Below are 18,197 nucleotides of genomic sequence, written 5' to 3'. Positions count from 1 at the left end.
GTTAAAATATGTTTCGAAGCGTAGTCGCCAATTTGAAATTAGTGCCGTAAAGCACGAGAAAGCTGCCTACTGATTGGTCATTCCATTGGTCGGTCAAAGTTCGCGCAAAGTAGATCTGACGTGACCCACAATGGGATGTCCTCAGATCTTTGTTTAGCGGCAGCGAGAACTAAGATCTGATTTTAATGAGATTGGTCATACCAATATTTCTTTTCCATAGTTTAAACATTTGACATTTCCAGGGACCCACGGGGCTGTTAGGACATCTCTACCTTTGCTGTTCTGTTCATGTTCAGTTCTTGTGAAATGACAAGGTGGTTATGTATCACTGAGAACTGACCGATCCTTGACTCTTCACTAAAATATGGTGTAGGCCTACAACTTTTATACTGCAATAAAAAGTTAATGCTGTAGACGGCTTGTCACTAAAGGGTGCATAAGTGAGTTGAGTTATATTCCAGCAATACCAGAGCAGGGGACACCTTTGGCATGATGATCAAACGCTTGAGCCACTAGGATGACCACAGAGGTGAGTCAGGGGAGGATTAGCTTTGAACACTGTTGCAGCAACATATCACGGCGGGGTCTTCATAATTTGTAGGCAATGTAGGACTGGGCTATATACCCTACAGAAGTGTTTGACTGATGTTTTTTGTTGGAATGCCCGAATGTTGTCCAGATTTATCATAGCTGCCTTTGGTAATGGATCCTTGGCAACTAAAAACAGTGTTGAATAGCACCTACAATCACCTAGATGACAGTATCACCTCCGGGATCCCGTTCCGCAATGGACTAACGGGATCGGGTGGTCAGGCTCGCTGACTTGGTTGATGCACGGTCATCAATCCCAATTGCGTGGGTTGATGCTCATGATATCAATCACTGGATTGTCTGGTCCAGACTCAATTAATTACAGACCGCCGTCATATAGCTGGAATATTGCTGAGTGCGGCGTTAAACAACAAACCAACCAACCAACCATTCTGCAATGCCATCGTAGCGCTATGGCTGTCTTAAGTTTATGTTAAAGTATGGGAGTTACGATCATCATTGCGCTAAGATTCCTTTGGGCCTGGTCCTTATTTTAGTCTAATGACATGAGTTTGGCATGGGACCCCCCACAGGGTTCTTCCATCATTAAACTACTACCCCCCACCCAGCTCTGGAAGCTGTGTCATTAAACATGAATTCAGAATTAGATGAGTGTGTTGGGTTTAATGCTGATAAGAACAATATTTCAGTTATAATGTCCATTTACCACCTTGGCAAATCAAGAAACCTAATCAGGGCAAATCTGGGCTTCGAACAATGATCATAGGTTTCTGGAATTTCTAAGGGAGACAACTTTGCACCATGACTTACAGCACAGGATAAATGCAGCTGTGCGTACATTCTACTTCTGCTTATCCTATTCGCTGTCTGTGAAATTGTTTTGTGTGTTAGTAAGAGTGAAACCACATGCGGATGACAGAGATGATATAGATTCTACACATTATCTTAAGTGTCATCAGGTCTGAGCAGTATGCTTTAACAAGGTTCCGCAATATCTGGTAACTGTAGAATGACGAAGATAAATCTCACATCCTTGCCACACGTTCCTCCATTCTGGCATGTCCACATCTGGCACCGGCAGACTCCAGTGTCTGCCAGACAGCTGGCGGCACACAGGGACGAACACTTCTGTCTGCAGCCATCTCCCCATGTCCCTCGCGCACACGCTGCAACATGGCGGGGAACATCTCACATAGTGCTGGCATGAATGGACAGTAGCTACTAGGGCTGGGACAGGTAAGTTGGGTACTTGGGTCGGGTGGGTCCTGAGTAGGTCACGTAATATATTGTTTACGTACAATAACAATAAAAGTCACTTTTTTTAGTTTGCATTTATTTATTTCTATGCACACATTGTTTCTGATTTTTATACATTTGAGAAAAGCTATAACTGTAGTTGACTTCGGTGTATGCATGATCTGATTGTTTTATACGTGCATGTAAATAGCATTTGCCAGCTCATAACAATAATAACAATTCCCAATCTGACGTGATGTACCTAACTCTTGATACCTACAGTGGGTACCCAGGGTAGGGTCGGGTAACAGGAAGTTGAGTACCCAGGTCATAAATTTTGACTCATCCCACCCCTGACAGCAACTTTTGATAAACTAATTGTCACTGAATCAACTCAGCACTTTACAATAACAAATTGACAAAATTATAACTTATAAAAAATATATTTTCTACATGTTGTTGGGGGATACTATTCTTTGCATACTTTCTGTAAATAATTTTTTTTAAAATGGGACTCATTGATGTTTTGGATGTTATTGAAATTCCAAATTTTAAACAAAAAAAGTATTTAGCTAGAGATTTAACCTTGGTGGCATCAAGATGCCACTGCTGGGGCAGTCATGGAAATATGTTGGACCAAAAGTTTCAGAGAAAATGTTGAAAACTAAAAAGCGTGTGACAGACATGGAGTGAATGACACAATGGAGACACAATGGAGACACAATGGAGACATAGTGGAGACACAATGCAGACACAATGTTCCTGACATTACCACCAAGTAGCATTACTATCTCTCACATTGTGAGCAGTTGGTGCCCATGTACCCAGCGGCACACTGGCACGTGCCAGTCGTGTCACATGACGCTCCGTTCATACAGTTACAGGTCATCGTACATCCGTCACCATAGCGACCACGGGGGCACTCTGAAAGACATCAAGGGTACACCTGTGACAGTCACCATTCCTTCGAGGAGGTAGTGGAATGTTTACAAACTATTGTGCAGCAGTCTTGAATGATACAGACACTGTGCCTAGGACCTACTCAGCCTTGTAGACCATCTTTCCACCTTGAGACTATTCGTGATGCAGTGGGAGAGATAATCCATAACTTTCACCTCATCAAACAGGAAGCCAAGGCCGGATCCATGATATTAAAAAAGTAGGGGTACACATTACCCAAAATAATGAGACAGGTCGACAGATATCTGAAGAACAGACTTGGAATCAGTACTCTTTAGAGGAGAGGGGTCATAATTTGAATATGAACATCGGTTGGTGGTGGATGGTGGATGGTGGTTGGTGGTTGGTGGTCGGTGGGTGGTGGGTGGTGGGTGGTGGGTGTTGGTTGGTGGTTGGTGGGTGGTGGTTGGTGGGTGGTTGGTGGTTGGTGGTTGGTGGGTGGCTGGTGGTGGGTGGTTGGTGGGTGGTGGGTGGTGGGTGTTGGTTGGTGGGTGTTGGTTGGTGGGTGGTGGTTGGTTGGTGGGTGGTGGTTGGTGGGTGGTGGTTGGTTGGTGGGTGATGGTTGGTGGGTGGTGGTTGTTGGTTGGTGGCTGCTGGTTGGTGGGCGGTGGGTTGTTGGTGGTGGTTGGTGGTGGTTGGTGGGTGGCGGTTGGTGGGTGGTGGGTTGTGGGTTGTGGGTGGTGGTTGGTGGGTGGTGGTTGGTGGGTTGTGGGTGGTGGTTGGTGGTTGGTGGTTGGTGGTTGGTGGGCGGTGGGTTGTGGGTGGTGGGTGGTGGGTGGTGGGTGATGGTTGGTGGGTGGTGGTTGGTGGTTGGTGGGTGGTGGTTGGTGGGTGGTGGGTGGTGGGTGGTGGGTGATGGTTGGTGGTTGGTGGGTGGTGGTTGGTGGGTGGTGGGTGGTGGTTGGTGGGTGGTGGTTGGTGGGTGGTGGGTGGTGGGTGTTGGGTGGTGGTTGGTGGGTGGTGGGTGGTGGGTTGTGGGCGGTGGGTGATGGGTGGTGGGTTGTGGGTGGTGGGTGGTGGGTGGTGGGTGGTGGTTGGTGGGTGGTGGTTGGTGGGTGGTGGTTGGTGGTTGGTGGGTGGTGGTTGGTGGGTGGTGGGCGGTGGGTTGTGGGCGGTGGGTGGTGGGTGGTGGTTGGTGGGTGGTGGTTGGTGGTTGGTGGGTGGTGGTTGGTGGGTGGTGGTTGGTGGGCGGTGGGCGGTGGGTTGTGGGTGGTGGTTGGTGGGTGGTGGTTGGTGGGTGGTGGTTGGTGGGTTGTGGGTTGTGGGTGGTGGGTTGTGGGTGGTGGTTGGTGGGTGGTGGTTGGTGGGCGGTGGGTTGTGGGTGGTGGTTGGTGGGTGGTGGTTGGTGGGTTGTGGGTGGTGGGTGGTTATTTTGTCAATGTTATTGGGTCTGTGTGGCATTTGGCTGATCCACCTCAAGAACCTCCCCCAACTGATGGACAACAGAGACTCTGACAGTGTTAACAGACTTACTTTGGTTGCAGTAATCTCCGGACCAGCCTTGTGGACAGTGGCAGGTGCCGGTGACAGGGTCACACGCGGCACTATTCTTACACTGACATGTCTGGGCACACTGCAGGCCAAAGTGGCTCCCATCACAGTCTGAAGAGAAGTGAAGGAGAATATTTCTTCAACTCACAAGAAAATAGCATCAGTTGCATTACAGCCCACTTCAGAATATTCACTGGAATGTTTGTGAACATATCACTGCCAACTTATGATTAAATAAAAGCTATGACAAAATGCATAATACTGACCACAGCATCAAGCGTATGGTTCCATGTCAAGGGAATGACTGGTACAGATAATGCTTGCAGGCAAGTCAACAATGGATGTTCTTTCCAGGAACTTGCAATATTCCCAGGAGCACATAGTGTTTAGAAAAAGAATAAAAAGTAAACAATGTCCACTTACTTTTTACTCCTTAAAAAACATAGAGAAGCTCTTAAAGTGTCATATTTGAACAAATTGAAATTTTGTGTACTGTGTTACCCTGTTGACAGTTAGCTCCAGTTTTTCCAGCCGGGCAGTCACATGATCCAGTCACATGATCACAGTGGTGACCATTACAGTTGCACTGGTTGGCACAGTTCTTCCCCCAGAAGACATCTTGCTTACACGCTGAAATAACAAAATATTCCATCTGATTTCAAATCAAATCAGGAACAAAAAGGAATATCACACATTATTATCTCACATCTGATGTTTTTACTTCTCCCAAAAGTTGAACTGTAAGTTGAAACTTGAATATATTGTCTTATGCACTGTGTTTCTCAAGTTGTGCTGCAGATATATATTCTTATAATCAAATCTGGAAATACATAGCCTTAACATGGTCTTGTAGCAAGTATATGTGTATCAGAAATCCTGTTTGACAGGAGCGACGTTTCGGTGTAGGTTTTCTAACACCGTTATGAAGCAAGAGCTCGAAGTGCGATCCTGCATGGAAACGTCGCTCCTAATTGTAAAAAAGAAGTTGTTCATCCATATATCTCATCCTTAATAAGTACTCCAACTTTGAAATACCTCTCAAAAAAATTAATTGAATTCAAACAGCAAGTTAACATACGTTGAACACAAGTTGCACCCATGTAGCCTGGCGCGCAGTCACAGACGCCGGTGGTGATGCTGCAGTTGCCTCTGTTGGAGCACTCACAGTCCTGGGTGCAGCCGTTGCCCCACTTCCCCACTGGGCATGCTGTGAACAGAGTGAGTGAGTGAGGGAGGGAGGGAGCGAGAGAGTCATGGCAGGTACATTTTTCATAAACGCCTAAAGTCAGGCAGGCTGATGTTTAAACCAGTCAAATGTATAAGCATGGGTAAGATGGTGACAGATCAAGGACATAACCAGGTTTATCTAGGATTCAAACCCATGATCAGCTGATCCTGGTACAATTAAGGGGAGTAATTCTCCACAGTGAACTGCAGTGTTTAACATGCCTGTAAGTGCCTGTGCTCAGGCCCCTGTTGCATAATATCTATATTCCGAGAAATCTTTGACTGAACCTGGCCCTCTTCTATTCATCAATACACTCGTAGGTCCTTTCAGTGGGATTTGCCTGGGGGTGGGGGAGAGGTGTGGCCTTCTATACTCACGCTGGCTACATGTGGTGCCTTGATATCCAGCAGTACACTCACAGGAACCGTCGAGAGGGCTACAGCGAGACTTGCCAGCAGCACAGGAGCAGGTGAGGGAGCAGTTGGCGCCGTAGTAGCCGGAGTCACAACTCTGACGACATTTCACTGAAGACCAAAAAAAGCAACGTTATATAAAATCTGAAACTTGTTAAGTTATCGGTAAGTATGTTTTGGACAATAACAACCTCTCATTGTCTTATATATCACCAAGACACCAAGACCCATCTCATAATACAGACAATTGAAGCACCTCTATGGTATCTACTTTGTTCATCACATAATCTAACTCCCTTGGGTTTTCAAAGACTAAACACAAAAATTTCAAAACATGAAAACATTTTCCATTCCCCCAGCACAATAAAATAGGTGAGGTAAGGTGAAAAGGGTTATAACGTCGTGTACAAGATTATTTCACTCAAATAGTAATGTGTGTGTGTGTGTGTGTGTGTGTGTGTGTGTGTGTGTGTGTGTGTCTCTGTGTGTGCATGTCTGTGTGTGTGTGTGTCTCTGTGTGTGTGTCTGTGTGCATGTGTGTGTGTGTGTGTGCATGTGTGTGTGTACGTGTCTGTGTGTCTGTGTGCATGTGTGTGTGTGTGTGTGTGTGTGTGTGTGCGTGTGTGTGTGTGTGTCTGTGTGCATGTATGTGTGTGTATGTGTGTGTGTGTGTGCGTGTGTGTGTGTGTGTGTGTCTGTGTGCATGTGTGTGTGTGTCTGTGTGCATGTGTGTGTGTGTGTGTGTGTGTGTGTGTGTGTGTGTGTGTGTGTGTGCGTGTGTGTGTGTGCGTGTGTGTGTGTGTGTGTGTGTGGCTGCTTGTTTGGACTTGTTGGTTTTATAGTTCTAGCTACTGAGAGTTCAAGCCAGAGATTAAGATGAATACCCCATTCAAACAGACTACACAAACTGGGATACCAAGCTGCCTTGTTTTATCACCTTAATGCAGAACACCAGGCAGGGTAACAACAAGTAACATCTTGTAACACTCTTCGTATGACAACGTCACCGGATCAGAAAACCGACCTTTCATTCTCCCACAGTGAAACAGTGATGAAAACAGATGATAGAATGACAATAATGACACAAAATAATATTAATATTTCCAAAGTGACCATGCACGTGGCAATAGTCAACTGATCCTAGGGTTGGCTATCGATACACATCATAGAGATCGGTTTTCGTTAACTTACTGTCAATCAATTATCGATAAATATCGGAGAAGTAACTTTGAGGAAATACACAAAACAAATTCTGAAAGAAATCGACATATTTGACTCCACTGGTGATTGGTGGCACATTTATGTAGGGATTACTTTGTGGACATTTGAGATGTACACGTAACAAAAACAGTTACTTTCCATCCTCGACAATTGACATTATTGACAATTACAAATCTGTTTCGGTAAATCTAAACTTTTATTTCATCACAATAATTTATATGAGATATTATCGATGACACACTTTCCATATCGATAATCGTTAATATTTCTTCCCACCGATTATCGATCTGTTTTTTGCCAGGCCTAACTGATCCTGTGAACATTGTTGCCTACCTCCCTGGAACCCGGGGTTGCAGATACAGAATCCCATGGTTTGGTCACAGCGAGTTGAGTGTGGTCCACAGTTACACGAATTGATACAGTTACCTCCCCATGTTCCATCAGGACACTGCCATGCAAAGACATATAAATGAATGTATAACTTAAAAAAACCTTATCTTTTGACTACATAAAATATCACATTAATCTTTTTGAGTGGAAGTTGATATTAAAACAGTATTCTTCAACACACACAAAAATTACCATGTTTTAATAAAAACAATTCCTTAATGACAATTACCTTAAATATGACCTTGTACATGAAAGTGTACATTCCTAAAGAAAACAAAAGGAAGCTCTGCACGGTTTTATTCTATACCACGCACCACATTCAATTAGAAGATAAACATTATGTGCTTTTAGATTTGTGAGCATCATTGAATAATCAATGGCCGGAAATTTCATCTCAAACCAATGATGCAAGCTGGAATGTTCAATTTTTTCAATTTCCAGGAATTTGTCAATAACACCTGCAAATCTAAAAACACATAATGGTTATCAACTTTGTACATACAAAAAGATTTCGGTAATTTTTTAATGCACTCTTTCTACAAGCTGCTCAACATCAGATTGCTGGTAGTTATAAGAGGAAATACGGTACATGAGGGAGTAACTTGCTGTGACTTACCGCCTGATCACACGCAGTGCCTGTGTAACCAGGGTTACACGTGCAGTTCCCAGTCACCGTGTCACAGGCACCGTTCACACAGCTGGAGTATAACACAAGCCAATGTCATAAACATCCACATAAAATGTCACAGTATTTGTCACAGTATTTGTCACAGTATTTGTCACAGTATTTGTCACAGTATTTGTACAGCAGTTACTTATATGTTGGCAATGTTATCATATTTGATAGCTATCATATTTGAAAGACGGCAAGTTGAGCACTGTTGCTGTTTAAACTTGAAACCTCTTATGGACAACTGTTCATTGTTTTTAGATATCAATTATTTTCTCCATAGATTTAACCTTTTTTTTAACAAATGGATCTATGGTAAAGTTTCATGTTAGAGACAAAAACTTACTTTTGCCAAAATGGCAGTTGATACAATGGCAGCTATTAAAGAAGTTGATTAAAGAAGTCTGTTAAAGAAGTTTCTAATGGCAATTACCTACACATATGTTCAGATCTTTGTGCCTGCAAGGAGATTCTTTAACATTGCTTTCTTAAATTTGGAAATTTTAGAGAATTCAAAACCTTACTACCTTTAATATCATAGCATCATTTTCTTTTCAATTTGAAATTTTAATCCTATTAGCCTCCAAAAGTTTAATCCCAGTTTTGAGAAGCTGAGAGTTAACGTAAATCATTAGGATCTCTGTCCTGGTTAGGAGAAGTGGGGTAGCCTAGTGGTCAAAGCATTCCCTCAAAATGCCAAAGGCCCCGGTTCAATTCCCCACATGGTTACAAGGTGTGAACCCCACTGTGATAATGCTTGAATAGTGCTAAAAACAGTGTAAGAACTCTCACTCACTCACTCACTCACTCACTCACTCACTCACTCACTGTCCTTGTCAACCGAAAATGTGGTCTTTTTTCAACTAATATAGACAATGTCTTCTCACATTCACATGTTGATGCTCAAACAATCGTTATCTTTGGACCTGATGTAATGCCGCAAGGAAGTACCAATAACTACCCAATATGACATGGCAATATCCTGTATACCTACTTGCATGTTTTACTACACTGGTCACCATACTTCCCCTGTGGACATGGCTGGTCACATGACAATCCAGCATAGCCTGTGGAACACTGGCAGATGCCAGTCACAGGATCACAGCCATACGACCGCGACCCACAGGATGGGCAGGGCAGCTGGCAGTTGGGTCCGAAGGTACCATTCTAGAAACATAGAACTGACATGAGGCCTTGGGTTTCCCTGTAGCTTTCTGGAAACATAGAACCAACATGAGGCCTTTTTTCCCCACTACTTTCTGGAAACATAGAACTAACATGAGGCCTTGGTTTCCCCGTAGCTTTCTGGAAACATAGAACCAACATGAGGCCTTTTTTCCCCACTACTTTCTGGAAACATAGAACTAAGATGAGGCCTTTTTTCCCCATGGCTTTCTGGAAGCATAGAACTTAGATGAGGCCTTTTTTCCCCATGGCTTTCTGGAAACATAGAACTAACATGAGGCCTTTTTTCCCCATGGCTTTCTGGAAACATAGAACTAAGATGAGGCCTTTGTTTCTCCGTAGCTTTCTGGAAACATAGAACTAAGATGAGGCCTTTGTTTCCCCACTGCTTTCTGGAAACATAGAACTAACATGAGGCCTTGGTTTCCCCATGGCTTTCTGGAAACATAGAACTAAGATGAGGCCTTTGTTTCCCCACTGCTTTCTGGAAACATAGAACTAACATGAGGCCTTGGTTTCCCCATGGCTTTCTGGAAACATAGAACTAAGATGAGGCCTTTGTTTCCCCACTGCTTTCTGGAAACATAGAACTAACATGAGGCCTTTTTTCCCCATGGCTTTCTGGAAACATAGAACTAAGATGAGGCCTTTGTTTCCCCACTGCTTTCTGGAAACATAGAACTAACATGAGGCCTTGGTTTCCCCATGGCTTTCTGGAAACATAGAACTAAGATGAGGCCTTTGTTTCCCCACTGCTTTCTGGAAACATAGAACTGACATGAGGCCTTGGTTTCCCCGTAGCTTTCTGGAAACATAGAACTAAGATGAGGCCTTTGTTTCCCCACTGCTTTCTGGAAACATAGAACTAAGATGAGGCCTTTGTTTCCCCACTGCTTTCTGGAAACATAGAACTAACATGAGGCCTTGGTTTCCCCATGGCTTTCTGGAAACATAGAACTAAGATGAGGCCTTTGTTTCCCCACTGCTTTCTGGAAACATAGAACTGACATGAGGCCTTTTTTCCCCATGGCTTTCTGGAAACATAGAACTAAGATGAGGCCTTTGTTTCCCCATGGCTTTCTGGAAACATAGAAATAACATGAGGCCTTGGTTTCCCCATGGCTTTCTGGAAACATAGAACTGACATGAGGCCTTTTTTCCCCATGGCTTTCTGGAAACATAGAACTAAGATGAGGCCTTTGTTTCCCCACTGCTTTCTGGAAACATAGAACTAACATGAGGCCTTGGTTTCCCCATGGCTTTCTGGAAACATAGAACTAAGATGAGGCCTTTGTTTCCCCACTGCTTTCTGGAAACATAGAACTAAGATGAGGCCTTTTTTCCCCATGGCTTTCTGGAAACATAGAACTAAGATGAGGCCTTTGTTTCCCCACTGCTTTCTGGAAACATAGAACTAACATGAGGCCTTGGTTTCCCCATGGCTTTCTGGAAACATAGAACTAAGATGAGGCCTTTGTTTCCCCACTGCTTTCTGGAAACATAGAACTGACATGAGGCCTTGGTTTCCCCGTAGCTTTCTGGAAACATAGAACTAAGATGAGGCCTTTGTTTCCCCACTGCTTTCTGGAAACATAGAACTAAGATGAGGCCTTTGTTTCCCCACTGCTTTCTGGAAACATAGAATTAACATGAGGCCTTGGTTTCCCCGTAGCTTTCTGGAAACATAGAACTAAGATGAGGCCTTTGTTTCCCCACTACTTTCTGGAAACATAGAACTGACATGAGGCCTTTTTTCCCCATGGCTTTCTGGAAACATAGAACTAAGATGAGGCCTTTGTTTCCCCACTGCTTTCTGGAAACATAGAACTAACATGAGGCCTTGGTTTCCCCATGGCTTTCTGGAAACATAGAACTAACATGAGGCCTTTTTTCCCCATGGCTTTCTGGAAACATAGAACTAAGATGAGGCCTTTTTTCCCCATGGCTTTCTGGAAACATAGAACTAACATGAGGCCTTTTTTCCCCATGGCTTTCTGGAAACATAGAACTAAGATGAGGCCTTTTTTCCCCATGGCTTTCTGGAAACATAGAACTGACATGAGGCCTTGGTTTCCCCACTGCTTTCTGGAAACATAGAACTGACAAAAGGCCATTTTTCCCCACTGCTTTCTGGAAACATAGAACTGACATGATGCCTTTTTTCTCTAAAAATAACAATACATTTTTTACATGACAACACAAGGTACCCGGATGTGGCTGTTGTTACTTACTTTTAACACTGCATTGTCAAAGGTCTAAGCACTGTGGGTTACCCTTCATGAAGATCACTCACCGCACAGGACATGGCACATGTTGGTCCTGTGAATCCATCTGAGCAGCTGCATGAGCCATCTGTTGGATCACACATAGAGTTGACACATTTACATGGACTCCCGCAGTTCGCTCCATATGTCCCTGTATAAAGACAGCAACACCTTTCATAAGACGATATACCTACCTGTATATATACCCGAGGTGCATTCTACAGTGACCTACCCCAGGTGCATTCTACAGTGACCTACCCTAGGTGCATTCTACAGTGACCTACCCCAGGTGCATTCTACAGTGACCTACCCTAGGTGCATTCTACAGTGACCTACCCCAGGTGCATTCTACAGTGACCTACCCTAGGTGCATTCTACAGTGACCTACCCCAGGTGCATTCTACAGTGACCTACCCTAGGTGCATTCTACAGTGACCTACCCCAGGTGCATTCTACAGTGACCTACCCCAGGTGCATTCTACAGTGACCTACCCCAGGTGCATTCTACAGTGACCTACCCTAGGTGCATTCTACAGTGACCTACCCCAGGTGCATTCTACAGTGACCTACCCTAGGTGCATTCTGGGTACTTGCTACCCACCCTGGGTATATATTACTATACTGGGTACACACCCTGGGTATATCTTACTATACTGGGTACACACCCTGAGTATATATTACTATACTGGGTACACACCTTGGGTATATATCACGATAATGGGTACAAACCCTGGGTATATATTACTATACTGGGTACACACCCTGGGTATACATTACTATACTGGGTACCCACCCTGGGTATATACTACTATACTGGGTACCCACCCTGGGTATATACTACTATACTGGGTACACACCCTGGGTATATACTACTATACTGGGTACAAACCTTGGGTATATATTACTATACTGGGTACACACCCTGGGTATATATTACTATACTGGATACACACCCTAAGTATATACTACTATACTGGGTACCCACCCTGGGTACACTGGGTCTGGCACATGGTGCCTGTCCACCCGGCATCACACACACATGCTCCAGTCTGAGAGTCACATCCTCCATGGACACAGTTACAAGGACTACTGCACTGTGGCTTCCAGAAGCCCTTCGGACAAGTGCAGGTGCCACTCTGAAGCAAGGAGAACATCCTGACTGAAGTGATTCAAGTGATCATAGTTTTACAAGTACAGTAGTGGTGCTGCATGTTTAGCTTCTGAACTGACTTGTTTTGGGTATCAAGAGTCAAACATAAGTGTATGTGAAGCAAGATGAAATAAGATAATTTCAAGGGATTCTCAAGTTAAGGCAAAGACATAGTAGAGATCAAATCTATGTGTACTTCCTAATAGTAAGGTTAAAGCTGAAAGGAAAATCTCAGTACATTATATGCCCCCTTACCTGAGATCCATGAAGATCCAGGGTAGAATAGGTCATCAGCAACCCATGCTTGCCACAAAAGGGGACATTGTTTGTTGTAAGAGGCGATTAACGGGATAGGTTGGTCAGGCTTTCTGACTTGGTTGATGCATGTCACCGTATCTCAATTGCGTGGATCAATGCTCATGACATCAATCACTGGATTGTCTGGTCTAGACTCGATTATTTATAGACCGCGGTTTTATAGCTGGAATATTGCTGAGTACGGCATTAAACAACAAACAAACAAACAAACAAACAAACAAACAAACAAACAAACCTTACCTGGCAGATACAGGTGCCATCTGCCTTGCTGCACACACCTGCTGAACATGTTGGGCAGGTCAGTTTACATCCAGCTCCGTATTTCCCTGCTGGACAAGCCTGGTTACATGTGGCGCCGATGAGCCCTGGGATACACTGACACTGGCCACTGACCTGAGAACAGGGCACACAGGCTCTCAATGATTCATACAATAACAGGCAGACAAGCGACCGAACAATACATCAACTGAGAATAAAGGGGATAAAATTTACCAATACACAACAATAGTCAGATGTTATGAAGATAATAATAATGAATGGATATTTGTAATGTGCTGTTGTCCATCCATTGAAGACCCATTATTTACCCCGGTCAATGGATCAGTGTGGACTCGATGTTCCTCCTCAACTCCCTGGGGAGTATACAGCCCAAGTGCCCATGAGGAGCAAGAAGATTCTAAATCACATTACCATCTCATCCTACCGGGTACCCATTCACTGTTGAGTGAACAGAGGCATATTGCAAAGAAAGACATTTTTCAAGGTGACACAACATGTGTTCAGTGTGGGACAGGACCGAAGCCCTAGAATCTCTCAGGAGTCAAGCTCACTCATTCCAAGTACTCTCCACGACTAAGATTATTGCACTTATATAGCGACATGTATGCATGTACTAGTCCAGCCAAATGCTGGTTTAACAGTGCTAGCTCACTAACATAGCCTGCCACAGTTTAACATGGATACCCTCCTCAGACGTGTGTGCTGAGTCAACCAGTCCTTGTTTTGTCTCCTTCATGCCGAGCTCCAGGCCGGGTAACAAATAAATGTTTTTTTGGTGTAGCTCTGCTACCAAATGTAGCGGCCATAAAATTTTCGAGTCCCATGATGGGATTCGAACCACGGACCTTCTGATCCGAAGTCGGACGCCCTGTCCACATGACCAAAGAGGTTAACCCTGTCAGCAAGCTGACAAGGTAAGGATGTCATCTGTGGGAAGACAGGCATCCAACAATGACCTTCTGGTCTTCTGATAGATGCACTGTCGACTAGACCATGGAGGTGGTCAGAAAACAAAGAACATGACTATGCAGCATAGCTATATGTCATATCTTTTGCCTTTTCATAACCCATGAGAGGTTACATGTATTTTGTATTGTATTCTTCTGTTGTTTGGCTTGTAATAAATAGTTGGACCCAAGGTTGAGTTGTGATACAAGTCAAATACATGTGAGACAGAGCTTAAAGCCATAAACCAAAACGATTCACGAATTCCTAGAAAAATTCCTTTTTACTTAATAATTCCGGGCCCAAGAACATGAAATGGTTGGCCCCAAAGGTCAAGGTCTCTGAGGCTAAGGTCAAGGCCTAATCGCAATTCCAGGCAATTCAAATGCTGACATACCAGATGAAGGACCCAATCAGTGTATGACTTTCAAATTAATCTCAACTGCTCATATTGGGAAAAGTGTTGAGGTTGCAATGTATTACGAACTGGGTCACACGGAGATCCTCCCGAACAGGCGCACGTCTGCTTGCAGCCAGGACCGTAGTACCCACTGGAACATGGCAAGCTGCAGTTACGTCCCCTGAAACCTGGCTTGCAGTGACATCTACCCAAATCAAAGTCACAGGAAGCGGTGTTGGCTTGAACACATGAACAGGTCTGAAGGCAGTCCTGCCCATATCTGAAAAACAAAAACGTATACTATGCTGGTGGCTCAGAAGAGGAACTTGTGTGATCATAAACTCATAGCTGTTGCATTTCACATAAACCTTGACATGATACCAAGTTGTGCAATGAGTACTGAACGACATGACTAGCTTCAACAAGTAGAAGCTAAAGTCAAGCTTTATTAAATATTGTTTTGAATGAATTATGCATTGTGCTATCAGATGAGAGTTGCTCTGCCCAGATGGACTTTGTGGTCGGTGTGCTCATGCTATTATTGTAATCACAGCCACTGGGGTAGTTTCTGCCAAACAAAGGGGGTGGTCCGTTGGCCTAGTGGTTAAAGCGTTCACCCGTCACGACAAAGACCTGGGTTCGATTCTCGACATGGGTACAATGTGTGAAGCCCATTTCTGGTGTCCCCCACTGTGATATTGCTGGAATATTGCTAAAAGCGGCATAAAACCATACAAGCTCACTCACTCACTCTGCCAAACAAGGGGTGGTGGAATAGCTTGTCCAGGTGGACTGGTCAGTGTGCTCAACTGATACTTTTGTTATTAATGCAAAACAGCTACTGGAGTGGTTTCTGGCAAACAAGGGGTGGTTACACATTGTGGGTACAAGGGGTGGTTACACAAAGTGGGTACAAGGGTTGGTTACACATTGTGGGTACAAGGGGTGGTTACACATAGTGGGTACAAGGGGTGGTTACACAAAGTGGGTACAAGGGTTGGTTACACATTGTGGGTACAAGGGTTGGTTACACATAGTGGGTACAAGGGGTGGTTACACATTGTGGGTACAAGGGGTACACAAAGTGGGTACAAGGGTTGGTTACACATAGTGGGTACAAGGGGTGGTTACACATAGTGGGTACAAGGGGTGGTTACACATAGTGGGTACAAGGGGTGGTTACACATAGTGGGTACAAGGGGTGGTTACACATAGTGGGTACAAGGGGTGGTTACACATTGTGGGTACAAGGGGTGGTTACACATAGTGGGTACAAGGGGTGGTTACACATAGTGGGTACAAGGGGGGGTTACACATAGTGGGTACAAGGGGTGGTTACACATAGTGGGTACAAGGGGTGGTTACACATAGTGGGTACAAGGGGTGGTTACACATAGTGGGTACAAGGGGTGGTTATACATAGTGGGTACAAGGGGTGGTTACACATAGTGGGTACAAGGGTTACACATAGTGGGTACAAGGGGGGGTTACACATAGTGGGTACAAGGGATGGTTACACATAGTGGGTACAAGGGATGGTTATACATAGTGGGTACAAGGGTTACACATAGTGGGTACAAGGGGGGGTTACACATAGTGGGTACAAGGGATGGTTACACATAGTGGGTACAAGGGGGGGTTACACATAGTGGGTACAAGGGTTACACATAGTGGGTACAAGGGGGGGTTACACATAGTGGGTACAAGGGGGGGTTACACATAGTGGGTACAAGGGGGGGTTACACATAGTGGGTACAAGAGGTGGTTACACATAGTGGGTACAAGGGGGGGTTACACATAGTGGGTACAAGGGGGGGTTACACATAGTGGGTACAAGGGTTACACATAGTGGGTACAAGGGGGGGTTACACATAGTGGGTACAAGGGGTGGTTACACATAGTGGGTACAAGGGGGGGTTACACATAGTGGGTACAAGGAGTGGTTACACATAGTGGGTACAAGGGGTGGTTACACAAAGTGGGTACAAGGGGTGGTTACACATAGTGGGTACAAGGGGGGGTTACACATAGTGGGTACAAGGGGGGGTTACACATAGTGGGTACAAGGGGTGGTTACACATAGTGGGTACAAGGGGTGGTTACACATAGTGGGTACAAGGGGGGGTTACACATAGTGGGTACAAGGGGGGGTTACACATAGTGGGTACAAGGGTTACACATAGTGGGTACAAGGGGGGGTTACACATAGTGGGTACAAGGGGTGGTTACACATAGTGGGTACAAGGGGGGGTTACACATAGTGGGTACAAGGAGTGGTTACACATAGTGGGTACAAGGGGTGGTTACACATAGTGGGTACAAGGGTTACACATAGTGGGTACAAGGGGTGGTTACACATAGTGGGTACAAGGGGTGGTTACACATAGTGGGTACAAGGGATGGTTACACATAGTGGGTACAAGGGATGGTTACACATAGTGGGTACAAGGGGTGGTTACACATAGTGGGTACAAGGGGTGGTTACACATAGTGGGTACAAGGGATGGTTACACATAGTGGGTACAAGGGATGGTTACACATAGTGGGTACAAGGGGGGGTTACACATAGTGGGTACAAGGGGGGGTTACACATAGTGGGTACAAGGGGTGGTTACACATAGTGGGTACAAGGGGGGGGTTACACATAGTGGGTACAAGGGGTGGTTACACATAGTGGGTACAAGGAGTGGTTACACATAGTGGGTACAAGGGGTGGTTACACATAGTGGGTACAAGGGGGGGTTACACATAGTGGGTACAAGGGGTGGTTACACATAGTGGGTACAAGGGGTGGTTACACATAGTGGGTGCAAGGGATGGTTACACATAGTGGGTACAAGGGGGGGTTACACATAGTGGGTACAAGGGGGGGTTACACATAGTGGGTACAAGGGATGGTTACACATAGTGGGTACAAGGGGGGGTTACACATAGTGGGTACAAGGGGTGGTTACACATAGTGGGTACAAGGGGTGGTTACACATAGTGGGTACAAGGGGTGGTTACACATAGTGGGTACAAGGGATGGTTACACATAGTGGGTACAAGGGGGGGTTACACATAGTGGGTACAAGGGGGGGTTACACATAGTGGGTACAAGGGGGGGTTACACATAGTGGGTACAAGGGGGGGTTACACATAGTGGGTACAAGGGATGGTTACACATAGTGGGTACAAGGGGTGATTGGGCGGCCTGATGGGGAAAGCATTTTCTCAAATAGGCACAATGTTCTTGGTGTTCCATGACATTAATGGAACTGTGTTAAAGCTGATAACACCCCACTCTGGCCTCACTGTACCCATGAAGTGTAAAGGGTCCAGGTTTGACGACTTACTTCCACTGAGTACACTTGGTGCCACAGTCAGAACCTACATAGCCTGGAGGACACTGACAGAGCCCCGTGGAGCCATCACAGCCAGCGTTCTGCTGACAGGAGCAGGTCTTGGCACAACTCTGGCCATACTTGCCGTGGGGACAATTCTGAAACACAAACA

The 18,197-nt window shown here is 45.0% G+C and overlaps 1 protein-coding gene across 2 annotated transcripts in view; it reads right to left on the bottom strand.

The window, feature by feature from the left end:
* LOC124116089 overlaps window positions 1-18,197 on the bottom strand; it is a 73,003-nt gene that overhangs the window by 3,764 nt on the left and 51,042 nt on the right. For both annotated transcript variants that reach the window (XM_048382104.1, XM_048382105.1), the window contains 14 exons: window positions 18,038-18,183; window positions 14,790-14,982; window positions 13,319-13,471; window positions 12,596-12,746; window positions 11,640-11,761; window positions 9,156-9,328; window positions 8,108-8,189; window positions 7,435-7,549; window positions 5,845-5,991; window positions 5,318-5,446; window positions 4,741-4,869; window positions 4,222-4,350; window positions 2,587-2,712; window positions 1,582-1,718 (listed from right to left, as the gene is read on the bottom strand). In XM_048382104.1, coding sequence (XP_048238061.1) covers window positions 1,582-1,718; window positions 2,587-2,712; window positions 4,222-4,350; window positions 4,741-4,869; window positions 5,318-5,446; window positions 5,845-5,991; window positions 7,435-7,549; window positions 8,108-8,189; window positions 9,156-9,328; window positions 11,640-11,761; window positions 12,596-12,746; window positions 13,319-13,471; window positions 14,790-14,982; window positions 18,038-18,183 — 1,932 coding nt within the window. The remainder of the gene's footprint in view (window positions 1-1,581; window positions 1,719-2,586; window positions 2,713-4,221; window positions 4,351-4,740; window positions 4,870-5,317; window positions 5,447-5,844; window positions 5,992-7,434; window positions 7,550-8,107; window positions 8,190-9,155; window positions 9,329-11,639; window positions 11,762-12,595; window positions 12,747-13,318; window positions 13,472-14,789; window positions 14,983-18,037; window positions 18,184-18,197) is intronic.

This window comes from Haliotis rufescens, unplaced genomic scaffold (genome assembly GCF_023055435.1).
Source record: "Haliotis rufescens isolate VD_foot unplaced genomic scaffold, xgHalRufe1.0.p SCAF_4, whole genome shotgun sequence".
In the NCBI taxonomy this organism is placed as follows: Eukaryota; Metazoa; Mollusca; class Gastropoda; order Lepetellida; family Haliotidae; genus Haliotis; species Haliotis rufescens.
Note: the sequence above shows the minus strand (reverse complement) of the source record. Positions and strands in the feature narration are given on the sequence as shown.